Below are 14354 nucleotides of genomic sequence, written 5' to 3'. Positions count from 1 at the left end.
TCGTGTTCGCTGTGATGCTATCAGACACTCAACTCGCATAAATCCAGTCACCACACGCTACTTATCTGGGCCATTGTTCCATCCCACATATTCTAAAATGTGCTAACGCTGAAAAAGCCTTTAAATCTAAGGCTCCATATGCAAAAAAATCTACAAAACACAATGAATACAGTGCTGTAGAAAAATGATCCATATCACAAAACACAAAGTGGAATACATTCATGTTAAAATGTTGCCCATGCCTGTGTTTTTGTTTTGTTGCCACATTTTTGAGTGCCTATTATATCTTTATTGGACGGGGGGTTTTGTGTTTTTATTTGTTGATAGCCTTTGTCAGTATCCTTCCCTGTTGCTGAAGCTATAAAAACAAGTGAGACTTTGCTTCTTTTATGTCCTCTTTCGGCTCATTTACTTTCACAAAGTGCTGAATTACTTGATGTCTTTGTGTTTGTTTGTACAAAAGCTTTTAATGTATCCCTCTGATTTACTTTCTTGGCAGAAAATCTATTGGAAAGACATAAAGCAATCCTCTTTCTGTTATAGAGACACCTAATGTCCTGCTGTAAAAGAGGATGTATGATGAAAGTGAGGTGGCAGTAGGCTAATGGTTAATGATTTGAACTGCTTGAGCAAACAGTACATCCCAAGTAGGGGTGACCCTGGAATCGAATTACTGGCATTAAAAATCTGTTTTATCACCATTGTGCCCTTGAGGTATTGAAACCTAGGCTGCTTCAGGGGAACTTTCTCTGTAATTAGTGTCTCTGATACCCTCTTGTCTTCTTACTCCCAGAAACCTCTCGAAACGTCACTCTCCGGGGCCACTATCACTGCAGAGAGGGCAGAGAGATCAATGTGAGCCAGCTGTGTGACTTCAACCCTGACTGTCCACAAGGGGACGATGAGGGAGAACATTGCCGTGAGTATTAGTGTAGTCCATTTGGAGGACGGGGGAGCGGAAGGGTGACAGCAGGTCTTTAATGAAACCATAGGGTGTTTGCTCAATATATAACAGAAGTTGTGTTCATTGGACATCGTGGGAACTGTTCTGCCTCAGCAGCCATCTATTTCTGAATAAAGTGTCTACAGTAAAATTACCAATGATAGGTAAATTAAGGAAATGTACTAGTCCAAAATGTTTGTTTATTTTGAATTATTTTATTAGGGGTGAAGTTAATGCCTGTCCTTTTATACCAAATGTGTTGGGGTTTTACCATGCTTCTTTAAAAATACTGCAGTATATTTGTTTGCAGTTTGTTAAGGCAGTACTGTTTGTAATGTCATGCTTGGATGATAGCATTGAATTGTTCAATCAATCAATTTCACTTTTTACATAAAATATGACTGTTCCACATAGCTAAACGCTAATCAATTATCAGAGGTGGAAAGAGTACTGGAAATTTGTACTTAAGTACAAGTACTGTTACATTGCTGAAATTGTACTCAATTACAAGTAAAAGTACTGGTGTTAAAAAAGTAATTGAGTAAAAGTAAAAATTACTCTTCTCAAAAACTACTCAGAGTACTAGTTACTCGTTACTTTTTAGTCGGGGTTATTTAATGAATTAAGAATAATTATTAATAATCAAATTTGGAGATTTACATAGAAAATAGCTACTTATAATAAAACACATCTTTACCTTACTGATAAAGCATATAACTGGATACAACTCAGACAAAATAACCATTCAGTGTGTTTTTCTATCTGTCGGTCTATCATGAGCTCAGTTTTCCAGTTAAAACCATTTATGCACTTCCAACACTGTTCAATCAATGTGTACTAGGTCCCACAATGCAGAAATTAATAAATAAGAGCCCCAAATACTGCATGCAAAAAATGCTAAACATTTGTAACCTAAATTGCATTGGATTAGCATTAACAGTCATATCTGTAGAGGAGCTGGTTGATCAATTACTCAACCTCAAGCCATCTAAGATGTATGTGACATTATTTCTAAGGTTGAACAATAAAGATTTTTACCTGGAGTTGTGGTCCATGGTTTTTCATGGTTCATGTCTTTAAAAGTTCAAAATACAGACAGAGGCAATATAAAAGTAATCCCTGCGGCTACTTGCGATGTAATGACGTCTTATTTAAGCGAGTCGATCAAACTGTGCAAGAAACTGAATGTTATTTACAACATTATAACGGGTAATGCACAGTTTGCGAAACTGCTTCGCATACGTTCCAATCGTGTATGTTCCCTACTCACTTATAAGGGCAGAGCACTTAGTGTAGAGACTTTGGAGAGAGATGGACAATTTTATCTCATGATATAGCCGTTTGGATGAAACTTGGCGAACGGAGTGGCGAACCAATCGCTTCCGACTTCTTAGAAAAGGCCAATGAAATTGGCGAATTAAATTTGCATGCCGGACTCCGCCCCCGGATATCCGGGTATAAAAGGGAGATGGTGTGCCTCATTCATTCACCTTTTGTTCTTTGGAGCCTTCGCTCATGATCAACAGACTTCACTACAAGATAGCAACTACAAGACTGCCGGTTCTACGACGTGGTGCAGCGGACTGTCCCTTCCTGCGGCGACTTCCCCTGGGCGTCTCGGCGGTTCCAGAAGTGTTTGAGTTTTTTCTCTAAAAGAGCAAATTTCTCCAGCGTGGCATGTCCCGCTGTTCTCGTGGGTGCAACACACTCATCGAGGAGGGGGACGGACACGGGGTCTGCTTCTAGTATGCTGGGGCAGCCCTTGTGGATACGTCCTGCCCGCACTGCGGGCGGTTGACGATTCAGACATTGCATCACGGGTGGCTGTGTTCCCACGGGACTCAGCCACCACCTTGTCTGCTTCCCGTTCCGTGACGGCAGGACTACGGCCCTCGTCTCGCTCGTCTGACCGTTCCCCATGAGACGGTCCCACCGTCTTGTTCCTCAACCACGTATTCGGAAACGGTGCGTGATGATGAGATGTCCGTTGCAGCATCGGAGGGTGACTTACTGGTATTGGACTCCGACGATTCCTCGGAGCTCCCTCCCTCGGGGGGTCGAGCCCAGGAAAAAGCGGACATCGAATGTCAGCCATGTTTCCCCGGACCGCCGGCATTGGGTTGCAGTTAGTGCTGCAACGACACGTCGTGAAATTTACGTTTATCTGCTGTAATAGCAGTTTCTGTTCCCGGGCGTGTGTAAATTAATCAGCAGAACAAGAGAAAGTATTATTCACCTGACAAATAGCGATCGAGAGCCTCGGACGCAGTAAGTTAGTGAATGGACGGAGCAATTCCCCCTAACGTTACCCCCGGAATGCGATCATCACAGCATGGACACGCAATCACAAACGGACGGAGAGGGAAACGTAGATGTAGCCTTTCATAATAAATTACTTTTTTGTAATTTACTTTTTTGTAATGTAAAACTACGCTTTACATTAATGATTTACATTAACGCTATTGTACTAGTGTAAGTTAGTGTATGTGAACCTTTGCAGATTGTGACCCTGCATAAATTACTCTTAAGCTTCAAAAAGGACTGACTATCATGAAACCACCAATGCACTTTTTGTCATTCGATAACTTTATGCGAGGAATAAACCAATATAGCATAATTAAGAAACTCTGACCTCCGCTGGTGCTGTCTGTCAATCTCCACTGTCAGCATGCGTGTGTACGGTGACGGTCAGGACGCTACACTTTCCAAGATGTTCCAATGTTTTCATTATTCTTCATAATGACAAGATGATAGTCTATGGTTTTGTTTAAAATGTATTTTCCTAGAGACTGTGAGTTAACGTTACTCGCTGAGTATACCTTAGCTTATTAGAAGCACTGGAAGCGGTCTGAATATGTTGCGTCTTCATAACTCGAAATAACTAACGAAATAACTCTTTTTAAACCTCTGATTTAACTGTATACTGTCGGATTGATGCAACGTGCTATGTGTTAAACATGTAACATATCATCTCTTCTCGTTGTGTTCTAACTATTATTTACTTTGGGGAGCAAAATGATCCCCGGGACTTCAGAAGGAGTAGGTGCTTTAAGCGCATCATTGTGCGTCCGGGATGCGCATAACTGTAAATAACGAAGCGAATGCATTAAGCGCATCATTCTGAGTTCCGGGTGCGCGGGCTCGCTTTAACGCCACTCTGCATTAGAGTCTTTTATTCGGTGATAGTTTTGTACAATAATATATCATGCTCTAGTATTTCATATACAAATTTTTTAATGTTTTTACATTTACATTTAGTCATTTAGCAGACGCTTTTATCCAAAGCGACCTACAGATGAGGGAAACAATGGAAGCAATTGGAACAACATAAGGACAACAAAAAGCATAAGTGCAATAAAAAAATGTTTACCTTTAATACACACTTAAGTACATAAAAAATCTGTATTTTTTACTTTTAAAATTAAAACTACTTATTAAAAGAAGATGGTGATTTTAATGTAAACACGGATTAAAATGTTAAAACAACAATATTTATTTATAAAATGTAGTGGAGTAAAAAGTATGATTTGCTTTATAATGTAAGAAAATACTAGAACTTATTGTTTATTTGCAAAGTTTGCCAAAGGATTAATCCAAAAAATCTTTATTAGATTAAAAAAAATCATTAGAGTAGTCGACAATTAAAATAATCGTTAGTTGCAGCCCTAGTTGCAGTGCACTGCACTGCCTCTCCCAACGCTCACGGCTGGATACATGGTACCTCGGGTTTGAGAGCGGCTCCAAGCCGCACTCGCCCCCAGTGCCGTGTTTCCCCGGAAGTGCATGAGGAACTTAGTACGACCTGGAACGCCCCCTTCGGCGCGTACACGTCAAACTAGTTCCATCGCGCCCTTTCTTCGCTCGATGGTGGGGCAGCTAGAGGATACGTCGATGTCCCCCAGGGGCTTAGATGTTGAGAGCTTACTCTGCTGCGGGCCAAGCTGTCCCCTCTCTCCATGCTATAGCCATCCTGCAGGTCAGGCCAAGGCATTGAGAGAGCTCCACGAGGGTAAGACTGACATAGCGCTTATGCAGTAACTCCGCGCCGTCACCGACCTCGCTCTACGGGCGACCAAGGTGACCGCGAGGGCCCTGGGTCGGGCGATGTCAACACTTGTGGTCCAGGAGAGACACCTCTGGCTGAACCTTGCACAGATGAGTAACGCCAAGAAAGTCCGCTTTCTCGATGCACCCATCTTGCAAGGGGGGCTGTTTGGTGATACTGTCGAGCTGCAGTTCTCGACAGTAAAGAAGCAGACAGAGGATATCAAGATATCCTCCCCCACCGCGACTCGGCAGCACTCTGGCCGTCAAGATCCCGTGCACAGTCTGCTTCCCAGCAGCCCTGGTCCTCTTTGACGCCTTCCGGTTTCAGCGCCCCCCACTCAGGCGGCCCCCCGGAAGAAGACATCAAAGAGGAGACCACCACCTCATCAGCAGCCATGGCGGAAGCCGAAGCGGCCCTCATGGGAAGGCCCCAGGGAGATTGAGAATACCTTCGGGCCCGACCCCAGCCATTCCGTCGCTGGTTGGTCGATCCGGGACGGTTCCTGCCCCGTCCCAACAGCATACTTCTAAGAGTTTTCTCTCTCTCTCTGGGTGTTTATCACAGCTGCTCTCACCCTCTACAAGATGGTGTTCGGCAACTCGACGTTGCGTCATGGCGAGACCCAATGTCGAGGATAATCAGCAGCCTAAGCACTCTCAATCGACGGTGCGTTGTGCTACATCATCATCTGGGTATTATCACAGCCGCTCTCACCCTCTACATGACGGTGTTTGGCAACTCAATGTTGAGGCAAGACCCAATGTTGAGGATAATCATTAGCGTATGCACTCTCAATCGATGGTGCGTTGTGCTACATCATCGCCAGGCAGGTAAAACAGCAGAGCCGATCTCCTCTCCGGGGGCCCCCCCACGGTGAGGGATCCACACTGCCAGCCATCGAACGACACCCCGGGAGGTTGATGAAGCAGAACGTACCCCTAGCCTCCCTGTCTCGGTCCCTGGGAGCTTGACAAGAGCTTCCCAAACCGTCACGGTGACTACGGGATACGATCCATCTCGGCTACGCGGTCCAACTCCCCAGATGCCCGCCCAAGTTTCGGGCATCCTCCAAACCTCAGTTTCAAGGAAACCAAGGAAAACCATCCTCCAAACCTCAAGCAAGGATGCTCCCATGCTTCGGCCGAGGTCGCCACCCCTCTGGTGAGCAAGCGATCGTGCTCGTCCCTCTAGCCGAGATGTTCAACGGGTTTTACAGTCCGTACTTCATCGTCCCCAAAAAGGGGGTTGCTAGATTTGCGTACACTGAACAGGCACCTACTCAAGCTGCCGTTCAGGATGCTCACGCAGAAGCGCATCCTGGCATCTATCAGATGTCAAGATTGGTTCATGGCAATCGACCTGAAGGACGCTTACTTTAATGTCTCAATTCTCCCTCGTCATCACCCGTTCCTACGGTTCGCTTTCGAGAGTCAGGCATATTAGTACAGAGTCCTCCCTTTCGGTCTGTCCCTGTCCCCACGAGTCTTCACGAATATCGTGGAAGCCGCCCTCACTCCCCTCAGGGAGAGAGGTGTGCGAGTACTCAACTATCTCAACGACTGGCTCATTTGACACACTCGCGAGACCTGTTATGTACACACAGCGACCTAGTGCTTCGGCACCTAGATCGATTGGGACCACAGGTCCACCGAGAAAAGAGCAAGCTCTCCCCTGTGCGGAGCATCCTCTTTTTTGGTATGGAACTCAACTCTTGTGTCCATTACAGCGTGACTGACTACAGAGCGCGCTCAGTCAGTGTTGAACTGCCTGGAATATTTCAAACAGTCAGCGGTCACCCTGAAACAATTTCAGAGGCTCCTGGGCACATGGCATCCTCGGCGGTGGTGATACCCCTCGGGTTAATGCACAAGAGACCGCTCCAACACTGGCTACAGAGTCGAGTTCCCTGGAGAGCGTGGCACACCAGCAGCAGGCAGATGGTGATTACGCCTCTCTGCCGACGCACCCTAACCCCTTGGTCTTCAATGACCTTTCTACGCGGGGGTCCCTCTCGGGCAGGTCACGAGGCATGTCGTAGTGATGACAGCCGCCTCCCTGCAGGGTTGGGGTGCCGTGTGCAATGGGCACGCAATGTCGGTGCGATGGATGGGCCCCCGCCTGCGCAGGCATATTTACTGCCTAGATTTGTTGGATGTGCTACCCGCACTGAAGAGGCTACAACCTCTCGTGCAGGACAAGCACATACTGGTCCGGTCGGACAGCACAACTGCCGTAGCGTATTTCAACGCCAGGTTGGCGTTCGCTCGCGGCAGCTAACACGACTCGCCGATGCCTCCTCCTATGGAGTCCGCAGGTGAACAGATCCCTGCGAGCCATACATATCCCAGGCGACCTGAACCAGACAGCCGATGCGCTCTCTCGTCAGTTGATACCTCGCGGAGAGTGGCGACTCCACCCCCGCGCTGTCCAGCTCATTGGGTACAGTTCGGCCGGGCTCAGGTAGACCTGTTCGCCTCCCTGGACACCACCCATTGCCCGCTAGGGTACTCCCATCCGAGGTGATTCTCACGCTATCCTGAGACCCCGGCCTGGCATCGTGCCCAAAGTTCCCACCACTCCCCCTACACCAGGTGGTGAACTTACAGGCGCTCCCCACCGGGGAGGAAGACCCAACCCCATCCGTGTTGTGTCCAGTACGCGCATTGCGCCTCTGCTTGGACTGCACGCAGAGCCACAGGAGCTCTGAGCAGCTCTTTGTCTGTTTTGGAGATCAGCAGGGAGGGCTGTCTCAAACAGAGATTGGCCCACTGGATCATGGACGCCGTCACTACGGCGTACCTGTCCTAAGATCGCCCGCGCCCACTGGGTGAGAGCTCTCTCCACACGGAGTACAGACTCCACGTGGGCACTGGCTCGAGGTGCCTCTCTGGCAGACATCTGCAGAGCTGCGGGTTGGGCTACACCCATCACCTTCGCGAGGTCCTACAGCCTCCGCGTAAAACCGGTATCAGTTCGAGTCTTGCAGGCAACAGGCAAGACTGGAGGCCGGTAGGGTGTACGCCTATCAGGAGGTCAACATACTAAACTAGCCTCCCTTCTTCCCCCACTGGGTGAAGAAAAGGCACTCCATCCATCACTAAGCAAGCACCTCCTGCGGGCGGGCTGGGCAGAGCAGCCCTGCCCCTTAGGCCAGGTACCAACTGAGTTATCCACAACATAGCTCTAACCGGACCTAGTGCTACCGGACGTTGTAACACCCCAGCAGGATGGTTCCGTCTGATGTATCCTCATGATTGGTTCCCACCTTGGTAACCCATGACCTTCCCTAGCGGTTAACTCCTTCAATCCTTCACATTCTTCCCATGAGTTCTCCCCAAAGACCATGTTGGTATCTCCACTAAACTCCTCCCTCCGGTAGGAAGTGGTCTCTTTAGCGCATCCCCCACTTGAGGAAGTAGCGCTTACCCAGTGGCCTTACGGTACCAGGCAGCTTCTCGCTGTTAGAGAAACAAGGCCGCCTCCTGTGAGGCCGAAGGCAGGGGCCTTCCCACCTTTCAAGTAAAGTTCTGGGACCCCCTACCTACCCACTGGTAGGTTACAATTTTGCGGTAGCGCTCACGGCTGACACACCCAGGCCAGTCACCATCGCTTCGCTAGAGATTGTGACAGGGCACAGTGTTGTGGCATTTTCCGTAGGAACCCCATCTGTCGGCTCAACACAACGTCGAGAGACCGAGAGAAAGGGAACGTCTTGGTTACGGATGTAACCTCAGTTCCCTGATGGAACGAGACGTTGTGTCCTTCTTGCCACAACACGTGCTGCCCACTGCAGCAGTCGTGAGAGGTTTCAGACTCCTCAGTACAAAGGTGAATGAATGAGGCACGCCGTCTCCCTTTTATACCCGGATATCCGGGGGCGGAGTCCGGCATGCAAATTTTATTCGCCAATTTGATTGGCCTTTTCTAAGACGTCGGAAGCGATTGGTTCTCAGGGACGAACCCCATCTGTCGCCTCGACACAACGTCTCGTTCCCTCCATCAGGGAACTGAGGTTACATCCGTAACCAAGACGATTTCTCCATATCTCGGATGAGCCTTCGTATGGTGTCCCTTTCCTGCAGTGACTTTCAAGTGCGCAAAACGTTTGATACGCGCCCTGCCTGCCGCACATGTTCGTCCTCCTCCATGATTAAACTAAATTGGCGGCAAGTTTTCTATGCGCGATTTGAGTGGGCGGGGTCACGTGCGGGACTGATTATTCTCCTTAGCCAATCACATGAAGATTAAACATATAAAGTAGCGACGACAATGTGAGGAAAAATAGCGCAGTAAAAGTACCGATACAGCACTAAAAATGTACTCAAGTAAAAGTACACTGTTTTTAAACTACTTAAAAAAGTATAATTCCTGAAAAAAAACTACTCACAGTAATTTGAGTATTTGTAATTCGTTACTTTAAACCACTGTCAATTATCCCATTTTCTCCTACAACAAATCTTAAGAGTATACAATAGACACAGAATATATAATTCATATCATACAAGAGTATTTATAAGAACATAAATAACAGAATTAATTACTTTTCACTGTTAGTATCACTATCGTTATTTGTGCTATCTTTAATTAAATGTAACTGTAAATTTAGTATCAGAAAATGTATTAAGTACCTAGATACATTAGTTAAAGGGATAGTTCACCCAAAAATAAAAGTTCCTTCATAATTTACTCAACCTTGTGTCGTGTTAAATATGATGGAAGAGTTTCATACAGGTTTTGAGTGACATGAGGTTAAATTATGACAGAGTTTTAATGTTGGTGTAAATTATCCCATAAGATTAGAATATGGCATTATTCATTACAATAAAATGCTGTATTGAATTGGCCATTTGATACCTTTATCATGGTACTGCTACAGTACACTTTTGTACAATTTTGTTAGTGTGTTGTAATGTTGTAAATATGGTTGCCTGTATAACAATATGTGAGCCGACCTGACATTGGTTTTACTGTATTCGGGAGTTGAGACAGTAGATTTCAGTCACACTTCCACTGTAATTTTACAGCATTTTCCTCTTTGTAATTTTCATAATCTCCCTGTCTGACAGCCTTACCCCTTCACTTCCTGATGCTTCATGCATGTCACCATTCTTACTATTCTTTGACCTTCAAGATTAGCAGCTCACAAAATCCTGATGCTTTATTTTCTGCCATTTCTCATAGTCTATTTTTATTTATGCAGGCAACCGTGATATCACTACACAGCACATCTCTCAAACACAGTACATACTGTATACTGCCAGATGCGATATGAAATGAAAATGAAAGCCACCACTTCTTCCTGTGTACAGAGCAGTGTACAAATCGAACAGAGCAGAGGTTCTCTGAAGTGTCAACCATATCAGCACACCAAGTGCTATCAGTTTTTCGTGTAATTTTTTAACATCAAGTGAATTTGTATCACATTGAGAGCAAACTTAAGGATTGTGTGGAACACACACATTCTGATCAATTTTCCTTTACTTAGGAGAAATCATGCTGCTGAAGGACTCAGTTTGAGATCAATAGGACCTCACAAGAGCAGTACCTACAGCAGGCCCGGCGCCACGAGGGGGCAAAAGGGGGAATTGCACCCTCAGATCTGATTTATGCCCCCTCAGTTTATTTTCTGTATGGCAACGTTTAAAACAAGGCTTTACAAAAAATGTAACTGCATTGTGTTTGTGTTTACAAGACTAACTGAAATCAAATAAGATTATAGGCTAATGAAAATTACTTTAGGTTTCGTCTTTGTCCATTTATTCTATACGCGATCTGGCTATGCGTCTCCGTTTTCCAATGAAGTATAAATAAATAATCGCACTACAAGATGATTGGATAGGATGGGATAAACGTTGATTTCTGTTAGCTGCATAACTATTTTTATTGGCTGCCTATCTACTGCATGCATCTCATTTAACACTGTGTGTCAGCGGTGAGTCGTGTGATTCTCAAAATAAAAATTAATATGAACGTAAAATGCTAAACTATTATAAGTTTGATTCATGGTAATATAGAAAATGTTTAATATGTGTGTAATAAAACAATAATCTTGTTGACTTGTGAGTGAGCTACATTTTTCCATATTCCATATGTGAAACAATACACAACCTGTAATATTCAAATTTGTTTGTATGGTTGTGGTTTTATTCCACATTTATTCGCACTATCAGTTATGATATCAGCGATTCTAGTTTGAGCTACACTGCATGTGAAGTGTAAGAATTTGAGAATGTACATAAGAAAATATATCCATCGTGTTTCAGCCATGAAGAATGCTGAAAGTGTGGGTAAGCCTGACAAAGATGACAGCCATTAAAATGTAGTTGCTTTTTTTTGATGAGCCCCCACACTCGGAGCCAGCAGCCAGCACGAGCACAAATCAGCAGCTACACCAACCACCCCTGTTGGTGCCTGATGACCTCGGAATAGTGAACCCAGTTCAGGTCTGCTTACAAACATACCCAGGTCGAATGTTTAATGGCAAAAAACGTGCATTCTGTAGTAGTTGGTTTAAAGAGAGGGAATGGCTGGTATATTCACAAACATCCGATGCAGCCTTTTGTTTTTTTAGTACTGGGGATAATGCTGACAAGGCCTTCACACTAACCGGCTATTCTAACTGGAGACATGCAATGGATTCCTCAAAAGGATTTTCAAGGCTGCAAAAGAACACTTAAGAAAGGCTCTGTGGAAGGAAAGGGAATCACGAGTGACCTTGTAACTGAAGAAATTGTGAAAGCTGAAGGCTGCAGGCCTGGTAAGGTCGATATCCGAAGCGTATTTCAAGTTCATCGCTTTAATGGTATAGAAGATCCTCCTTCTCCTTGATCCTGCAAACAAGTTACTTCAGGCTAGGGCTGAAACGATTCCTCGAGTAACTCGAGTTATTCGAATACAAAAAATCATCGAGGCAATTTTTGCTGCCTCGAAGCCTCGTTTAATCCATTTAACTACAGTACACACGGAGCGGAGCACTGCGTTTCCCCACGGACCGTTATTACTGACGCACAGCCCGCTAAACTCTATTCATGTTACAGTCTCATGCATTCACCGTGAGACACACGCATTTTAGTATGTTCACACGCGTTTCTCATGCTGATAAATAACGGATAGCTTATAGGGCTGTGACGGTTGCCGTAACAACCGCACCACCGCGGTGGTAAAGTGCCATGACGGTGAACTGCCACCGGCGGTAGTGCACGTCACTCTGACAAATATAGGTGTAATAAATATGAGAGTTGCGATAACGATTGCTAGTTGTAGCCTTTCAGTTGTGGGTGGTTTTATTTAAAAGATTTTAAATTAACAGAAATTATTGGCATACGTGTCCGTTGGTGCGTTCGAGCGCAGGCCTGCACGGCAAAACCCAGGTTATTCTGCGGCTTCTGCAATGGATCTTGTTGTGAAATGAACAGATACGTAAAATCAAAACTGGCTATGACCCGCTTGCTTAGTGTCGGAGCACGCGCAGGTTTTGCCGCGGTTGCGGAGAGACATCTCTTCATTTGCGCTCCTGTGCACATCTTCTGAACGCGCATTTAGTGCAGCTGTACACATTTTAATCTGGACAATGTCAACAAGTAAATTTCACATCAACGAGTCGGAAAAAGTAAAGTTTTTATGGCAATCTGAACAGGAAAGCCAATGTAGGTTTAAACAGTTTGTTTCAAATGGAATTGTTAAGGACTGTAAGGGTTAATACGCCACTGACTGAAGTTACTGCAACAAGAGCTTTTTTATTTAGTATTTAGCTTTCTTATATCATTTAAGTTTTCATTATTTACTGATGTTTATTTCAATGTTTTATATGCTGTAGCGTGCCGTTTCACTGATGGATTTGCGCGTTAAACATTGACGGATGCTTCATCCTCATTTATTTCAAATATCATATTTCAATTATTTAACAATTTCAAGTATTTAAATAAGGTCTATATTTCTCTTCCACTCGTCATGTGGTTGCTACACGCAAATATAATAATATAAATATTATTTATGTAAATATATATTTCTCAACCACCGCACCATCGCGGTCGATTTGTCTATTACCACCGTCACAGCCCTAATAGCTTTGAAATGGTGAACTGATATTTGACATGGTTTTAGTCTATTTTACGAGTGAAACTTGTTTTCCGGCTGCATTGAGTCCATCAAACTAGATGCGGACTAGTGGACACCGAATCCTGTTATTTACACATTTCATCTGTCTGGTCTGCGTGTCTGAGTGAATGAACTGCACAGTTTAACGTGCTACACGCGTGATGCTCATGAATTTGTCTGCGTCTGCGCTGAATGAGGACATGAACTTCACCTCCAGAGTTGCTCTGAGAGTTTATTTCACAAACATGTTATTGTTTGAGTGAAGAAACAGACATACTAAAAAATAAGGGTCTTCTGACAACCTGCCAAAATAAAAGTCATAGGCTATTGTTTGAAATTATTAGTTCCATTTTTATTCATGTTTCTTATTTATATATTTGTATTATATTGCATTTTTAATTTAATATGGCAATGGAATGTACTAAATGGGTTTAGTTTTCGCAGATATTAATGTATGCTATTTCAGCAATAAAAACTAATTGTTCTAAAAAGGAAACACATTAGTTGTTTTACTCATTTTAAGAGACCTGTCTTATTTTCTCTTGTATATTTAGTATTGCTTTTTAATAAAGAAAAAGTACTTATTATCCGAATACCCGATTAATCGATGGAAAAATCAGTAGAATACTCGATTAGTAAAAGAATCGATAGCTGCAGCCCTACTTCAGGCCAAATCAACTGATCTCTACACTTGCCTAAAACTTGTACATAGTGTGTGTGAGTGTGTTCACAGTCTCAAATGTGACAATGAGTTTGAAGCACTGTGGGCACATTGCAATGATTGGCAAGAAGCGATTTCTTCCAAAATACGAGTAAAGGGCTTCAGCACTTTGTAGTCGAAAGTTCCATTGGACAGGGCGACGAAGAACTTTTCTTGAGTACTTTGGATACTGTCATGGGAGAAATGTCATCACGGTTCAACGATCGCAATAGTCAGTTAGTCAAAGCACTAGGCACACTCGACCCTGGGAGCAGCGACGTTTTGGACAGTACAACAGTTAAACCACTTTTGGACCTAACCAAAACGGAACTAGCGGATGCTGAATTTACTGTTGCTCATCAGTTTGTATAGACCGAAATCGTTTGTTCGAACAAGGATAAATGGACCCCTCTTGATGTACTGCAACAATTTTCTGGGATTCTGACTGCAATGCCATTGGTTTACACGGCTTTTAGGCACAGAATAACATTTGGGGCATCCACGGCCACCTGTGAAAAATCTTTTTCCACATTCACTAATGTGTTCACTCAGCACAGACGTAGCAG

The 14354-nt window shown here is 44.5% G+C and overlaps 1 protein-coding gene across 3 annotated transcripts in view; it reads left to right on the top strand.

Annotated features, from left to right (window-relative positions):
* Positions 1–14354, top strand: part of alk (ALK receptor tyrosine kinase) — a 613816-nt gene that overhangs the window by 446620 nt on the left and 152842 nt on the right. For all 3 annotated transcript variants that reach the window (XM_057343307.1, XM_057343308.1, XM_057343306.1), the window contains exon 6: positions 794–919. In XM_057343307.1, coding sequence (XP_057199290.1) covers positions 794–919 — 126 coding nt within the window. The remainder of the gene's footprint in view (positions 1–793; positions 920–14354) is intronic.

Source organism: Triplophysa rosa, linkage group LG10 (assembly GCF_024868665.1).
Source record: "Triplophysa rosa linkage group LG10, Trosa_1v2, whole genome shotgun sequence".
In the NCBI taxonomy this organism is placed as follows: domain Eukaryota; kingdom Metazoa; phylum Chordata; class Actinopteri; order Cypriniformes; family Nemacheilidae; genus Triplophysa; species Triplophysa rosa.
Note: the sequence above shows the minus strand (reverse complement) of the source record. Positions and strands in the feature narration are given on the sequence as shown.